The 13,650-nt window shown below is 57.5% G+C and overlaps 1 protein-coding gene across 3 annotated transcripts in view; it reads right to left on the bottom strand.

Annotated features, from left to right (window-relative positions):
- The window catches only part of PEBP4 (phosphatidylethanolamine binding protein 4), a 95,369-nt gene extending 82,592 nt beyond the window's left edge, over positions 1-12,777 (bottom strand). The window contains exons 1-3 of one of the 3 annotated variants that reach the window (XM_063358595.1): positions 12,664-12,777; positions 2,355-2,500; positions 778-910 (exon numbers count right to left, since the gene is read on the bottom strand). In XM_063358595.1, the coding sequence (XP_063214665.1) occupies positions 778-910; positions 2,355-2,494 (273 nt within the window). In that variant the 5' untranslated portion in view covers positions 2,495-2,500; positions 12,664-12,777. Of the gene's footprint in view, positions 1-777; positions 911-2,354; positions 2,501-3,893; positions 4,032-12,663 lie in introns of those variants that run through there. The other 2 variants (XM_063358596.1, XM_063358594.1) reach the window with 2 other exon arrangements.
- Positions 12,778-13,650: the final 873 nt, after the last annotated feature.

The following is a 13,650-nucleotide window of genomic DNA, read 5'->3' as shown; positions in this document are numbered from 1 at the left end:
GCTGGAGCCCTTCTGCTGTGGGGACAGGCTGGGAGAGCTGGGGGGGTTCAGCCTGGAGAAGAGAAGGCTCCAGGGAGACCTTGGAGCCCCTTCCAGTCCCTAAAGGGGCTCCAGGAAAGCTGGGGAGGGACTCTGGAGCAGGGAGGGGAGCCATGGGACGAGGGGGAAGGGTTTTACACTGACAGAGGGGAGATTGAGATGAGATCTGGGGAAGGAATTGTTTGCTGTGAGGGGGGTGAGCCCCTGGCCCAGGTTGCCCAGAGAAGCTGTGGCTGCCCCATCCCTGGAGGGGTTCAAGGCCAGGTTGGCCAGGGCTTGGAGCAACCTGGGCTGGTGGGAGGTGTCCCTGCCCCCGGGTGGAACAAGATGGTCTTTAAGGTCCCTCCCAACCCAAACCATCCTACGAAATGGAGTTTCAGTTCACCCACAGCTCAGCCTCAAACCAAAACCCTGAAACGACGGGGAGTAAAGGCTTAGAAAGCCACCCTGACTTTAGAAAAAGGTTTAACAAGCACAACCCGAGCAGCTGATAGCACTTTGGCGGCGGGTCAGCAGTGCCAAGCTGCAGGTGGCACAGGGTGAACAGGTCCCAGACCGTCCCCAAGCACCCAACGCGCAGGCGCCGGGTGTCCCTGCCAGCTCCCAGCCAGGGCGTCACAGCTCAAAGTTCAAGCACACAGGTCTGTAAACCATCCTTTCCCAGTTGATTCCTCCCCTACCATCCAGCTACACCTTGAATTAACCCGGAGAAGGCGAGCGGCGCGACTCGGGACTCACCTTCTCGGCCTGGGGGTACCGAACGCGGGGGCTGCCCCACTCCCTGCTGATCCGCCGGCGGTACTGGTGGCACTTGGGGACGTACATGCAGCCCACGTCGCCCACCTCCGGGTAGATAACTTCCAAATCCCCTCTGGGGAGAAAAAACAAACATATAGGGTGAGACCGGACCCTGCAGGGGAGGGGAGTTAGTGCCCCTGCCCAGCCAGGCTTGGGCGGGAGACGCAGGACCCAACCTGATGTCCCCAAAGATGCTGAGCACCCTGTGCACCAGGATAAACGCCCTCCCGTGCTGTAAGACAACCATAGGGGCCGCTCCCCGCCCCCCCGAGCAGCAGGAAGACTTTAAACATTCATTATGGCCCGGAACACTCGGATTGTTCCCTGTATTTTTCATAGTCTTTAAAAAAAAATAGTCCTGACCCATATGGGTTAACCTAAGGCTTGGAGAGCAAAGTTACCCCTTCTCCCCGCTGGCCTTGGACAAGCCATTTAACTCCGAGCCCCCTTCTCCCACTTGCGATATTATTTTGTATTTATAGTGAAATTATTCTGTATTATTGTGTGTTTTGGGCACTGGCAGCGCCACAGCGGGTCAGAAAACCTCCAGCCCCAATTTCCGCACGAAGCGCTTTCCCCTTCCGCACTACCCAGCGGAGAAAGGGGCCACCAGAGCAGGCTGTCGCTGCAGGTCTCAAGGGTCCCCCGAAGATTAGCTGCCACCAACGTGACCCTTGCAGGAGGGACCCTGAAATCCTGGGGCCCAAGAGGCTGAGATTTCACAGCCGGGTGCTTCGGGTTTGTGGGAGGAAGCTGGGGCCAAGCGAAGCCCCCCGCTCGCCTCCATCTAGAAGCTTAAGCTGCTCAAATTTAGAGCATTTTGGCTAACTGAGCAGCAGAAAGAATGTTTTTGATGCAGAAGCTCCCAGTAACACGGGATATTAAGAATCCCCCCAAGGGCAAGGGGCATGTGCACGCTGCTCCTTGCCTGGGGCTTTGCTGGAGGTGGGAAGCAAGAGTTTAAGCCAAAGACATTCCGGAACAAAACATTTGATTAAAGGGGTGCGTTCGGTGGCTTTTCAGCTGGGTAGAGCAGCAAACTGCCTCCTTGCAGCCCCAGGAGAAGCCCCCCGCCTCGTGCATCCTCCTCTTCCCATGCCCGCGCTTGGGGAGCATCAGCATCTCCGCAGCACGGGCTCCGAGGTCTGTGGGATGAACTGCTCCAGCGCTTTCCCTCCCCACAAAGTAGCCTCCTTCCCCTGAAACTTCCCACAGAAGAACTCTTGGACGCTGTAAGTTGCTTTAAAAGCCTCTGCAAAAAGGGACCAAAGGAAAAAATGCGAGGTGCCCAGCGACACCAAGATCTCGGCTCGCAGAAAGCAGGAGCCGCAGAGCACGGCAGGCGCTGCTCCGCTTCGCTCCGGCCCAGATTCCTGGCAAAAGGAAGAAAGCGACGAATATTTATATCCCTGGCAAAGGGGATACTGGAATTAAGCGTCCCGGGAGGTGACACGCAAGGGCAGCGCGTGACTGGATGCCCCGGTGGAGTTTGGAAAGGGGACAACGGAGTCGCTCACCTGCAGAAGTCCCTGTCCATGCTGTCGAGCATCTGGAAGAAGCAGGTCCGTGATGGCTCCTCCGGCCGGGGGGGCTGTTCCCCAAGGGCAGCCATGCCCAGCAGGCCGGCAGCCAGCAGCACGGCGCCCAGCGGCTTCATCCTGCCCTGCGGGGACCAAGGGACAGAGAGGGTCAGTCCCACGGGCAGAGCTGTCGCCCAGCGCTGCGCCCCCAGCACCTGCTGGCAGCCACAGCATCCCCCCCACCACGCTGCCCTTCAGCCCCCCGCCCCCCCAAAAAAAACCAACTCCAGGCAAAGCACATCTATCCACATTTATTTTTTTTTTCCCCCAGTTCCACATCATTAATCCCAATTGTGCTAGAAATGAACTGTGTTTCCTGCTGCTGCCCCATGCCAGGAGACGCCAAATCCCAGCAAGACCCCACGTCTTCAAGGGCCACCTTCTGCCCACCTCCAAGGAAGGGGCATCGCCCGCCCCCTCCACAGTGCCAGGGAGGCACACATCTGTCACAAGCTGGGCATCCCAGTGATGGCCACCACCACAGTGATCACTGTGACGCCGCGTTCCAAGCCCAGGCAGCACCAAGAGGGGACAGAGCCCCTGTCTCCAGGCCCTGCTGCTCTCCCTAGGACTACTAAAGAGATGGAAAAGATGAAAAAAAATCGGTGTCAGGCTTGGCCTTGTCTAACCAAGACTGTTACTGATGGATCATAGAAAGGTTCAGGTTGGAAGGGACCTTAAAGCCCACCCAGTGCCACCCCCTGCCCTGGGCAGGGACACCTCCCACCAGCCCAGGTTGCTCCAAGCCCCGGCCAACCTGGCCTTGAACCCCTCCAGGGATGGGGCAGCCACAGCTTCTCTGGGCAACCTGGGCCAGGGGCTCACCACCCTCACAGCAAACAATTCCTTCCCCAGATCTCATCTCAGTCTCCCCTCTGTCAGTGTAAAACCCTTCCCCCTCGTCCCATGGCTCCCCTCCCTGCTCCAGAGTCCCTCCCCAGCTTTCCTGGAGCCCCTTTAGGGCCTGGAAGGGGCTCCAAGGTCTCCCCGGAGCCTTCTCTTCTCCAGGCTGAACCCCCCCAGCTCTCTCAGCCTGTCCCCACAGCAGAGGGGCTCCAGCCCTCCCAGCATCTCCGTGTCCCTCCTCTGTCCCCGCTCCAACAGCTCCGTGTCCTTCTTGTGCTGAGGACTCCAGAGCTGGATGCACCACCACCGACCCACTCATCCCTGACCCCCAGGCAGACCCCTTCCCAGGGGAACAGCCCAAGGGTCCACCCCAAACCCAGCCACCCCCTCCAGAGCCAGGACAGAGCTTTTCTCGCAGGGGGACAGCCGTGGCCAAACCATTTTTAAGTCTATACAAAGCCCAAGCCAAGCCCTGAGGATGAGGGGAGTCAGGGCATGAGGTTTATACACCCACACGCCAGCCGAGCCCGACGCCAGCCCTCACCTCCCCGGGCTGCACCGGGGTGGCTGCAGCAGCCAGAGGGACCCGGTGGCCAGGGCCACCACGGCTGGCCCTGCCCAGGCACTTACCCGCCGGGTCCCAGGGATGGGTGAGCAGCTCCGAGGCAGAGCCTGGAGGTTTGAGGTTGCCGTGGAGATGGTTTCCTTGGAAGGAAGGGTGGGGGGGGAGGGGGGGAAGAGGGACTGGGAATGAAATCACAGCCCAGGGCAGGGCCAAGCTCATCCCCTAAAGGGGCACAAAAATCATCAGGTGGGTTTTCATCCCACCACAACCTTCTTCAGCTGACCCACCAGCCCCAGGTCCTCACCTGGCTCTAATCCCCAACCTGCACTGACAGCTTCCCAGCTAATTAGGAAGGATGCGACCTAAACACTTATTTGCCCTAGCCTGTCTTCTCCACAGCCTAATCCCTGCTGGATGAGGCATATGCAAAAAAACCCGCTGTCAGTTGGGAATAGCTATTACAACACATACCGTATCCTTATATAATGAAGTACCGGCACGCAGAGCGAACACGAGTAAGTGCTAGCACCACTGTCATTACGGAGAGAAAAAAGGCATCAGGCTTAACTAATTAGAAACATTAATGTATCGGGAATGATCTGGAGGTTTAGGGGCTAATGGCTCCGGTTCCCACGCTCCGAGATGGGCAAACCCCATAATTAAGAGCCCGGCTCCTGCAAACAGGCTCACGTGAGCAAGGCTTTTCCCATCGGAGTCGGGAGCGTGAGTCAGGATCACCAAAACGGGGGTTACATCCTCACATGCCATCGCAAAGCGTCAGGGACGGGGGCGGGGAGGGGGGTGATAACCCGGGGTCCCAGGGGAGCCACGCAGGGGGAATCGCAGCCCCCAGCAAGGCAGGGCCCAAGGACTGTTGTTAATCATGATTCTCCTGATATCACGCCCAAAGGTTCTCCACCATGGAAAGGTGGGTTTCTCACACTTCCCTTGGGAAGGTGAGAGCTTGGCTGAAAGCTTGGGAAGGGGGTGGCAGGCAGAGGGACAGTGGCTTCGACCGGGACAGACACAGGGGTTCAAACGCCAGGAGAGCTGCAGACACGGCCAAGGGACTCTTCCTGCCAAAGAGACCCTCCCCGTGGTAAAACCACACAGTTTTGCCATTTATTTAAGCATGAAAACAGCAAAGCTGGCACAGGGCTCGCCTTGCTGTGGCCCTGGCAGCTCAGACCCCCCGGGGTAGCAGAGGAGCATCGGAGCCCTGTGGTACCCAGCTCCCGCCGCGACTTTGTGCTGGTTACCCAAATAACAGCAAAAGCCTGAAACAGGACGAACGCCAGACCGACCCAACAGGGGCATTTTATTTTAAGACCGGAGGCCCTCACACAGAGGCATTATCAGCCACTTCCAGCTGGAGACCTCCCGAGAGGATCAGCACAAAAGGGTTTGCCGACAGCCAAGGTGCAGAGGGATCCCCCAGGGATGCTCGGGAAGGAAAAACCCACGGGAGCCGCAATCGCTCTTGCGGCGTCCCCTGCAAGATGAACCCTGGCTTTCTCTCAAAAAGCTATTTGCAGGCTAATTGTCAAGATCCTATTTCTCCCACTTCAGAGACGGAATTGCAGAGGCAGCAGGGAGCCCGCGCAGCGAACCCCCATCCCCAGGGTATAAAACCCATGGGAAAGTTGCGCCGCCAGACAAGGGCTCCCGGGTGACGCTCCCGCAAGGTCAGAGGGGCACAAAGCCACCAGATTATTTTAGACACATGCACAGGACAGGGTGACCCAAGAGCTGGCAGCGCTGCTGGCGTTGCCTACATGAATACTCCAGGCTCAGCCAACCCACACAAGGGATGGGTAATTCCCAGCAGCATCCATCTCCTCGGGTCTGCCTGTGCCCGGAGCTCTCACAGCCGGGAGAAGGGATAAACCACCTGCCTGAGAGCCAGCACCCAGCGGCTTCCCCTCCGGAGAAGGATCCTCCCATGGGAAAACACACATCCCGTGGTGTCGAGGCAGGTAGGGAGCATGAGCCAGCCTCCTCTCCCAGCAACCCGGGTGTGTTTGCATCTCGCCTCTCCTGACTAAGCAGTGCAGGACTGCAGGAATCCCGTCCTTCCAGCTCCTGGGAAGCCTCCGGCACAGTGCCGCAGCTCCACAGCTGGGAGCTGGGGAAGATACATTCGTCCAGGATTTCCCCACGCACAACAATGAGATCCTGCCCTCCACTTACGGATGCTTCACGGTTGGGTCCATCCCCCCCCTGCAAAAACCATTAGTGAAAAAACTACTGTAAACCCCAACCCCTCCTGCTTCTCAGTTTTACCATTTCTGCGCAGACCAGGCGCAGGTTTGCCTTGCCGGGCAGCAAACACCACCCGGGGGGGGCAGGTTTAATGATGCTCGGACCACATACTGCACATGCAACCCCTAAGTTTGGCCTGGCCTCTCCCCCTTCCCTCCAAATGCCAGGGGAAGGAGAGGAAGGAATTGCTTTCAAGCCACTGTTAATTCGGAGGATGGCTTGAAACAGCCCTGGCACAGAGCCACCTTTCCCCATGCCCCATCCTTGCACAGCCCCGGGAGGTTCCTAACTTCCAGCAGGAACCGGCATTTGGGAAGAAAATCAAAGCTTTCAAAAGTACAAGTCCAACCAGTGGCTTTTGGATAGATTCGTTTGGTTAATCAGTGAGAGAAGTGATGATGTAAAACCCAAAGAAGCAAAATGCTGCTATCCCACCATCACTTCAGCTCACTGGGTGGAGATACAAATGCAAAATATATATATTTCCAGCAAACCAAGTCTGGTCCAAAAAGCTACTAAAAAACCTCTCACAGTTGGCAAAGCCCAGACACAGGTAAGGAAATCGCCATCGTCTATTGATACTAGAGATGAAAAGGCTCTTAGTAAAAGGAAACTACCTTAACAGTGGGAAGGAAGGGAGAAATCTGGGTCTGGCTTTAACAACAAAGCACATGTGAAAGCCAAAGCGCCTGTGTTGGGAGCCAAGTTACACACATCAGCTGATCCATGGGGCCAGAAAATGTGTGGCTACCGAGGAAAGGAGAAGGTGGCTCATCTTGGGTGCTGCTGAGCCTGCTGGAGGAGAGCAGCTCAGTGGAAAGAGACCTGGGAGTCCTGGGGGACAACGGGATGACCATGAGCCAGTGATGGGCCCTGGTGGCCAAGGCGGCCAGGGGCATCCTGGGGGGCATCAAGAAGAGTGTGGCCAGCAGGTGGAGGGAGGTCATCCTCCCCCTCTGCTCTGCCCCAAGGAGGCCCCATCTGGAGCCCTGGGTCCAGGTCTGGGCTCCCCGGTTCCAGAAGGACAGGGAACGGCTGGAGAGGGGACAGCAAAGGGCCACCAAGAGCATGAGGGGACGGGAACATCTCTCTGATGGGGAAAGGCTGAGGGATTTGGGGCTCTTCAGTCTGGAAAAAAGCCGACTGAGGGGGGATCTTATCAACGCTGATCAATACTTCAAGGGGGGGTGTCAGGAGGATGGGGCCAGGCTCTTCTCAGTGATGCCCGGGGACAGGACAAGGGGTAACGGGCACAAACGTGACCGTGGGAAGTTCCATCTCAAGACGAGGAGGAACTTCTTTGCTGTGAGGGTGGCAGAGCCCTGGCACAGGCTGCCCAGAGAGGTGGGGGAGTCTCCGTCTCTGGAGACATCCCAACCCCGCCTGGAGGCGTCCCTGTGCCACCTGCTCTGGGTGACCCTGCTCTGGCCGGGGGTGGGACGGGGTGATCTCCAGAGGTCCCTTCCCACCCCGGCCACTCCGGGATTCTGTGAGCCCCCAGCCCAGCACATCACACTTTGGCAGCCCAATTCTTGATGCCCGCCTAAAGCCCCATAAGCTGCTACCCAGGTCCCAAACCGCGTGCCAGGGAGCACCAAGAGCATCAGGAGACAGCTCAGCCAAAAATCAAAGTGTTTGAAGGCTCCCCACAGCCACCAGCTGAACCCGAGAGGCTCTCAAAGCTTTCACATGACTGCAAAACCTCCAGCTCTGGTGCAGTTTATTTACTTAATGCTGGGTTTTAATGCCAAAACAAGTGTTTCCAGGACCGAGTTTCTCCGTAAATGTTCACGAGAGGCTGGCTTTTTATTCTGACATGGGCCAAAAGCATATTGTTTGCAAGCTCTGGAATTTCCCACCCCAGCCGCTGGCTTCCTGTTGATGTTAGTTTAAGATTAACCAGTGCCATTTATAATCCACCTCAGTGTTTCTTCTGACTTCACCCCGCGCTAAAGTCCCCACGCCATAAAAAGCTATTTTATTTCATGGCATCTTAAGTTTACCTCCATCCCACTTCATTAAGCAACCTCAGCTCTCCCCAGACATTAATTGCCTGCAGGGGCAGAGCAGGGAGGTGTCACTGGGCCCGAGTTTCCCCAGTCCCATGACACAGGAAACCTGGCACTGGAGTGGGGTTTTTCTTTTTTTTCTTTTCCCCCCTCCCAGTTTGTTTCAGGCTGCAGAAACATTCTCACTCACCACTAAAATCCACTAGAAACTCTATCCCTTTCTGGCCACAGAGCCCAAACTGTTGCTTTGCTTTAACGGTCATGAAAACGATGATTTCCTTTGCATGGCATGAGCAAACTCACATAGAAACCAATTCCTACAGAGTGAAAAACAGCTGAAAAATAAAGTATTCATGCTGTCAATACCCACCGGCGGGACCGTACAAGCAAAGGACTCAGCAGAGCCTCTGCAGCCAGGGGAATTCCCTCAATATTTGTCTTGCAGGAAGCCCATTTTTCAGATATTTTTTTCCACAGCAATCAGCAAAGGAAACAGAAAACCACATCCTCTCTCCCCATTCATAACCTGCTGCACCTCCAGCCGTGCCCTGGCCACCCTGTGCCTCTTATCTCCCCTCTTCACAGCCTGTCCCCACATTCCCCTCCTTGCGTGGCTAACGATTTCATTCCCAGCTTCGACCCAACAACCACAAGGTCATCTTCACCTTGCCCCAGCCAACCTGCAGGGCAAGAGCTTTGCAAATTAAAAAGGGGAAAAAAAAAAAAGCACTTGGCCCAGAGCACGCCATAAATTCGCATCCGCGCTGATCTGTGGGGCCAGCTCTCCTGCGTGGGGGGTTTTAAGGTTCTGGGGAGAGTTAAGTGGAGTTAGGGGACATAACTTTATTCGGCTCAGGTGCTCTCCGGTTTTCCTGGGTCTGTCTGAGTAAGTGACACATAAGGACCAGGAGTTAAAAGACCCAGGTTGTCACTGGGGAAGACAAAGCTGCCCAGCTGCAGCACCAGCCCTTGCAGGTGTTACCCAATAAGATGAATATGAACCTGCTCAGGGGAGACGGATTACTGCATCACACGAGTGCAAGAGTTCGAGAGCTAAACCTGTATTTCTAGGTCTCCGCAGCATAAGTGAGATGCTTGGGCAAAACACGCCCCCCTCCCCCCCGAGCAGACCCCTGTGAGCCCGCAGGCCGAAAGAGCGGAGCTTTGTGTTTTGCAAAAGCTTGGTGTGCAGATAGACGGTGCAGCCCGAGAGACAAACAGGGAGGGATTTGGGGCTTTTCTTTTTTCCCCTGCCAAAGCCCCAGGTCTGAACTCTCACCCCTGCCTGCCCCATTTTCCTGGCAGGCAGCTGCGGCCGGTCAAGCTGGATTAAATGCCACTGCCAGCAGTGGAGAAAGTCCTGAGGGACCAAGGGGAAAGGGTCAGAGCCTCAAAAGGGGGTTTGGAGCTGCAACACAGCATCAGGGAGGGGGTGCATGATGCTTTTCACCCTCCAAAGTTGCCAACACCTTGCAGGCTCCCGCACTCGTATCGCAACAGGAGAAGATGCGGCGCAGCACAAACGGAGCAGCAGGGCAGACCCAGGGCTGCCGTGAACCCCCAAAGCAGAGACAGCCCCCACCCGCCCCCCCCAGGCACCCTGCACCCGCCTCTGCCTCAGCCGGGCACCACAGGAGCACTCGGGAATATTCAATATTTGCCAGGCAGTGAACACACAGCTGGGTGCAGTCATAGAATGGTTTGGGTGGGAAGGGACATTTAAAGCCCACCCAGTGCCACCCCCTGCCATGGGCAGGGACACCTCCCACCAGCCCAGGTTGCTCCAAGCCCCGGCCAACCTGGCCTTGAACCCCTCCAGGGCTGGGGCAGCCACAGCTTCTCTGGGCAACCTGGGCTGGGGGCTCACTGCCCTCATGGTGAAAAATTTCTTCCCAATATCCAATCTAACTCCCCCCTCTTCCAGTTTGAAGCCATCACGCCTCCTCCTATCACTACGTGCCCCTGTAAGAAGTCCCCCGAGCCCAGCAGCAGCCCACAGAGCCAACCCTGCGCTGCAGCGCAGAGGGATCACCCCATCTCCTGCCAGCCCTGTCCCATCCCAAACCTCAGCTCCAGCAGCACCGTGAGCAGGAAGATGTTTCAGCCCCTGACGCCTCCCTGAGCCCCAGCACTGGCCCAGACACGCTGCAGGAGACACAGCAGCACCTTCACCCCCGGGGCCACCCGCCCCCACACCCCAGCCAAACCCCGTGGGTGCTGCCCCATCCATCATCTCCTCTCCTGCAGCAGCATCTGGCAGCCTGGAGCTGGTTGGCACCTTTTGGGAACGATCAGTGGCCAGCTGCAGTATGCACAGCAGAGCCTGCGGGGGGTGACCTTGGTGGCCAGCATCGCAGGGAGCCGGGAGGTTGCACGCTTGGAGGCTGGATGCGCATCCAGCTCCTGCCAGAGCCCACCCCGCCACGGCAGGCACCTTGTGACTGCTCCTGCCGGAGCTGCAGCTCTTTCCGGGGAAGGTCTTCTATTTTGGGAAGAATGTTTTCATTTGGCCTATATTAAGCGCATACGTTTCGCAGTCACAAGGCAGGAGCCTCCTTCCCCTTCAGCGCCGGCAGCTCCGCAGCTTGGCAGCTCCCGGCTCCCAGCGGTGCTGGCACACACGCAGCCCAGCCCGCAGCTCACCGGGGCTCTGCCCCATGCAGTTACCTCCCTCCAGCCACACACTTGCTGAGAGGCTGCTGCGACCCACCAGGGAGCTGCTCAGCACCTCTTCACATTTCTGGCTCAAGCTCCAGCATTAAATCACAGAATGGTTTGGGTTGGGAGGGACCTTAAAGGCCACCCAGTGCCACCCCCTGCCCTGGGCAGGGACACCTCCCACCAGCCCAGGTTGCTCCAAGCCCCAGCCAACCTGGCCTTGAACCCCTCCAGGGATGGGGCAGCCACAGCTTCTCTGGGCAACCTGGGCCAGGGGCTCACCCCCCTCACAGCAAACAATTCCTTCCCCAGATCTCATCTCAATCTCCCCTCTGTCAGTGTAAAACCCTTCCCCCTCGTCCCATGGCTCCCCTCCCTGCTCCAGAGTCCCTCCCCAGCTTTCCTGGAGCCCCTTTAGGGACTGGAAGGGGCTCCAAGGTCTCCCCGGAGCCTTCTCTTCTCCAGGCTGAACCCCCCCAGCTCTCTCAGCCTGTCCCCACAGCAGAGGGGCTCCAGCCCTCCCGGCATCTCCGGGGCCTCCCCCGTCCCTGCTCCAACAGGTCCTCAGTTTATCAGGGGGGCTGAAGCATTGGAGCAGGTCCTTAAGGACCCTCCCCTGCCCCAAAAGGGCCACCAAGCCTTGCTGCAAACACCAACATGCAACCGCCTCATGGAGGTAAAAGCATTGAGAAACCCCCAGGTGTGGGCTCTGCTCAGCCTCCCACCCCTGCTCCCCAGGGACTCTGCATGGGCAGGGTACAGCACAGGCACTGGGTTAAGGAGGGGTCACCCCCCAGCCAGGCACTTTCACCTTTATCCCCTCCTTTCCCCCCCTTCTCCCGGATGCTGCAGCCAGGCAAGAAGGTGCGTCCCTGCCCCGTGCCTGGTGGATGCCTTAGTTGTGATTACAGCCCTTTAGGGATGACAGCAAAAAAAAAAATAATAAACAAACACCCATTCCCCGGTCCTTCCCTGGTCCTTGCCATCTCACCCGGCCGGGCTGGGTGATGCTCGTGGGAAAGCCCTGGGGCAGGAGGTTAATGAGGAGCTGGGGGATGAGGAAGCAGCATCCTTCGCTCTGACTCAGGTCGGGCTGAGCCTGGCCCCACCAGTCACCCCATCAAGGTGCAATGGGCTGGTGGGACCCGGCTTTTTCACCTACCCTGCTGCCCCCCCACCCTCCCCCAGCCAGCAGGACCTATGTGGAATTTAGGCCGGCTGAGCCGGGATGTCTATAAATAGCACCGTTTCATATTCAGCCTGCATGTGGCTCTTCCCCAGTTTATTTTCTCCCTCTTCCCGCAGCCCGAGATGAAGGGGATCACAGGCTGGACCCTTCGTTCAAAACAAAGCAGGGAGATGGACCAGTTAAACTGGTCCAAATCCCCAATGTCGATGCACTTATACCAGATTAACCTTCGCATCAGCAGACAACCAAATCACACTAAACTGGCTTAAGCCTTCCTTAAATGGGTTTAACTGGTCTGCCACAGAGGGGCTCGTACAGGTTTAATGAGCTCGGCTGAGTCCCACCAACGGTGCTCTCCCTGCAAGCCCTCGGCCCCCATCACAGCTCCATGCAGGGGGTGGCCCCAGGCCCCCCCAAAGCTGGTTTGTGGAAGGAGAGGAGGGCACCCAGAGTTGGGAGGGAAGACCCTGAGCACAAGTACCTTTTCCAGAAGGTTTTTCCAGCTTCCTGCTCTCCAAGCATTCACTCCCAGAACCTTTGCATCCGGGCTGTGAAGGGGGTGACCCCTATTTACTGCTCCCCCCCACACTGGCAGGGCTACCAGAGCCCTTACACCCCAACAAACCAACCAGCTGCAAAACAAGAGGGGAAAACAGCCTGACGCCCCCCACAACACACGGCAAGACAGCCAGAAACCCCCTCCCCTTTTCCACCTACCCCTCCTTACACCACCAGTATCCCCAGTCCCGCAGCAGCGGAGGAGCTCCTGTGCCCAGCCAGGTCTGGCAGAGCCCCAGGCGGCTCCTTGGCAGGGCTGAGCCCTGGAGCTGGGTCAGAGGCCGAGCGGGGGGGGGACAGTTTGCAAAGGCAAAGGCTGGCACCCCCCCCGGGGATGACCCTCCCAGCTGGGACATGAACTTACACCACAATTTGCAGAGCCCAGGGCCATTTGGAGGATGCTCCGAGATGCACGGAGCAGCCAGCTGCGAACCAGGGAGTATTTTCCTTGCTCCCTGACCCAGCAAAACAGGAGATTATTTTTCATTTAGTACCTGCCACAAAATTAAGCATAAAAATTCCCCTCCCTTCCCAGCTCAGAGCTCCATCTCCAGCGAGAACACGCCACATGTGAGTAAGCCCCAGGTGCCAGCCACGCACAGCAGCAGAGGTGCCCGGGGCACAACAGCATCTCAATTAAAAGGCGAGGCAAGACCTGCACCAGCAAAAAAAAAAAAAATAATAAAATAAACACCCTGCATGTGCTGAGCAGCACGTTCCTGCCTGTTATCAGGGAAATCAGTACCTGCAGCCAGCATTCTCCAGAGGTGCTCCAGTCCCTCCAAGAAGAACAGCCTGAGCAGAAATGGTTGAGACCCAGGGGCTTCTCCTGGCTCTTTTTAAGCCCGATGGACACCTGCAGCCCATCAGCCCATTAGCTGCCTCCTTTCCCATTGACTCACCAGCTGGTCCCACTGAGTCACCCCTTCCAACCACCTCTCCTTTCCGTGGCCCACGGCCATTTCGCCGGTCCCTTGGTTCCCATTGACTCACCGCCGCTTATCCGAAGCTCTCCCTGCCCTTTCCATTCCCATCCCGGTCACTTCTGGTCACTGTGAGTCCCCCCCCCAGTCCTGGTACCCACCTTCCTCCTCACCAGCACCCCGTCATCAGCATCCCCGATGAGCTGCAAGGAGCATCCTGGGG

Source organism: Chroicocephalus ridibundus, chromosome 23, assembly GCF_963924245.1.
Source record: "Chroicocephalus ridibundus chromosome 23, bChrRid1.1, whole genome shotgun sequence".
Lineage (NCBI taxonomy): Eukaryota > Metazoa > Chordata > Aves > Charadriiformes > Laridae > Chroicocephalus > Chroicocephalus ridibundus.
Note: the sequence above shows the minus strand (reverse complement) of the source record. Positions and strands in the feature narration are given on the sequence as shown.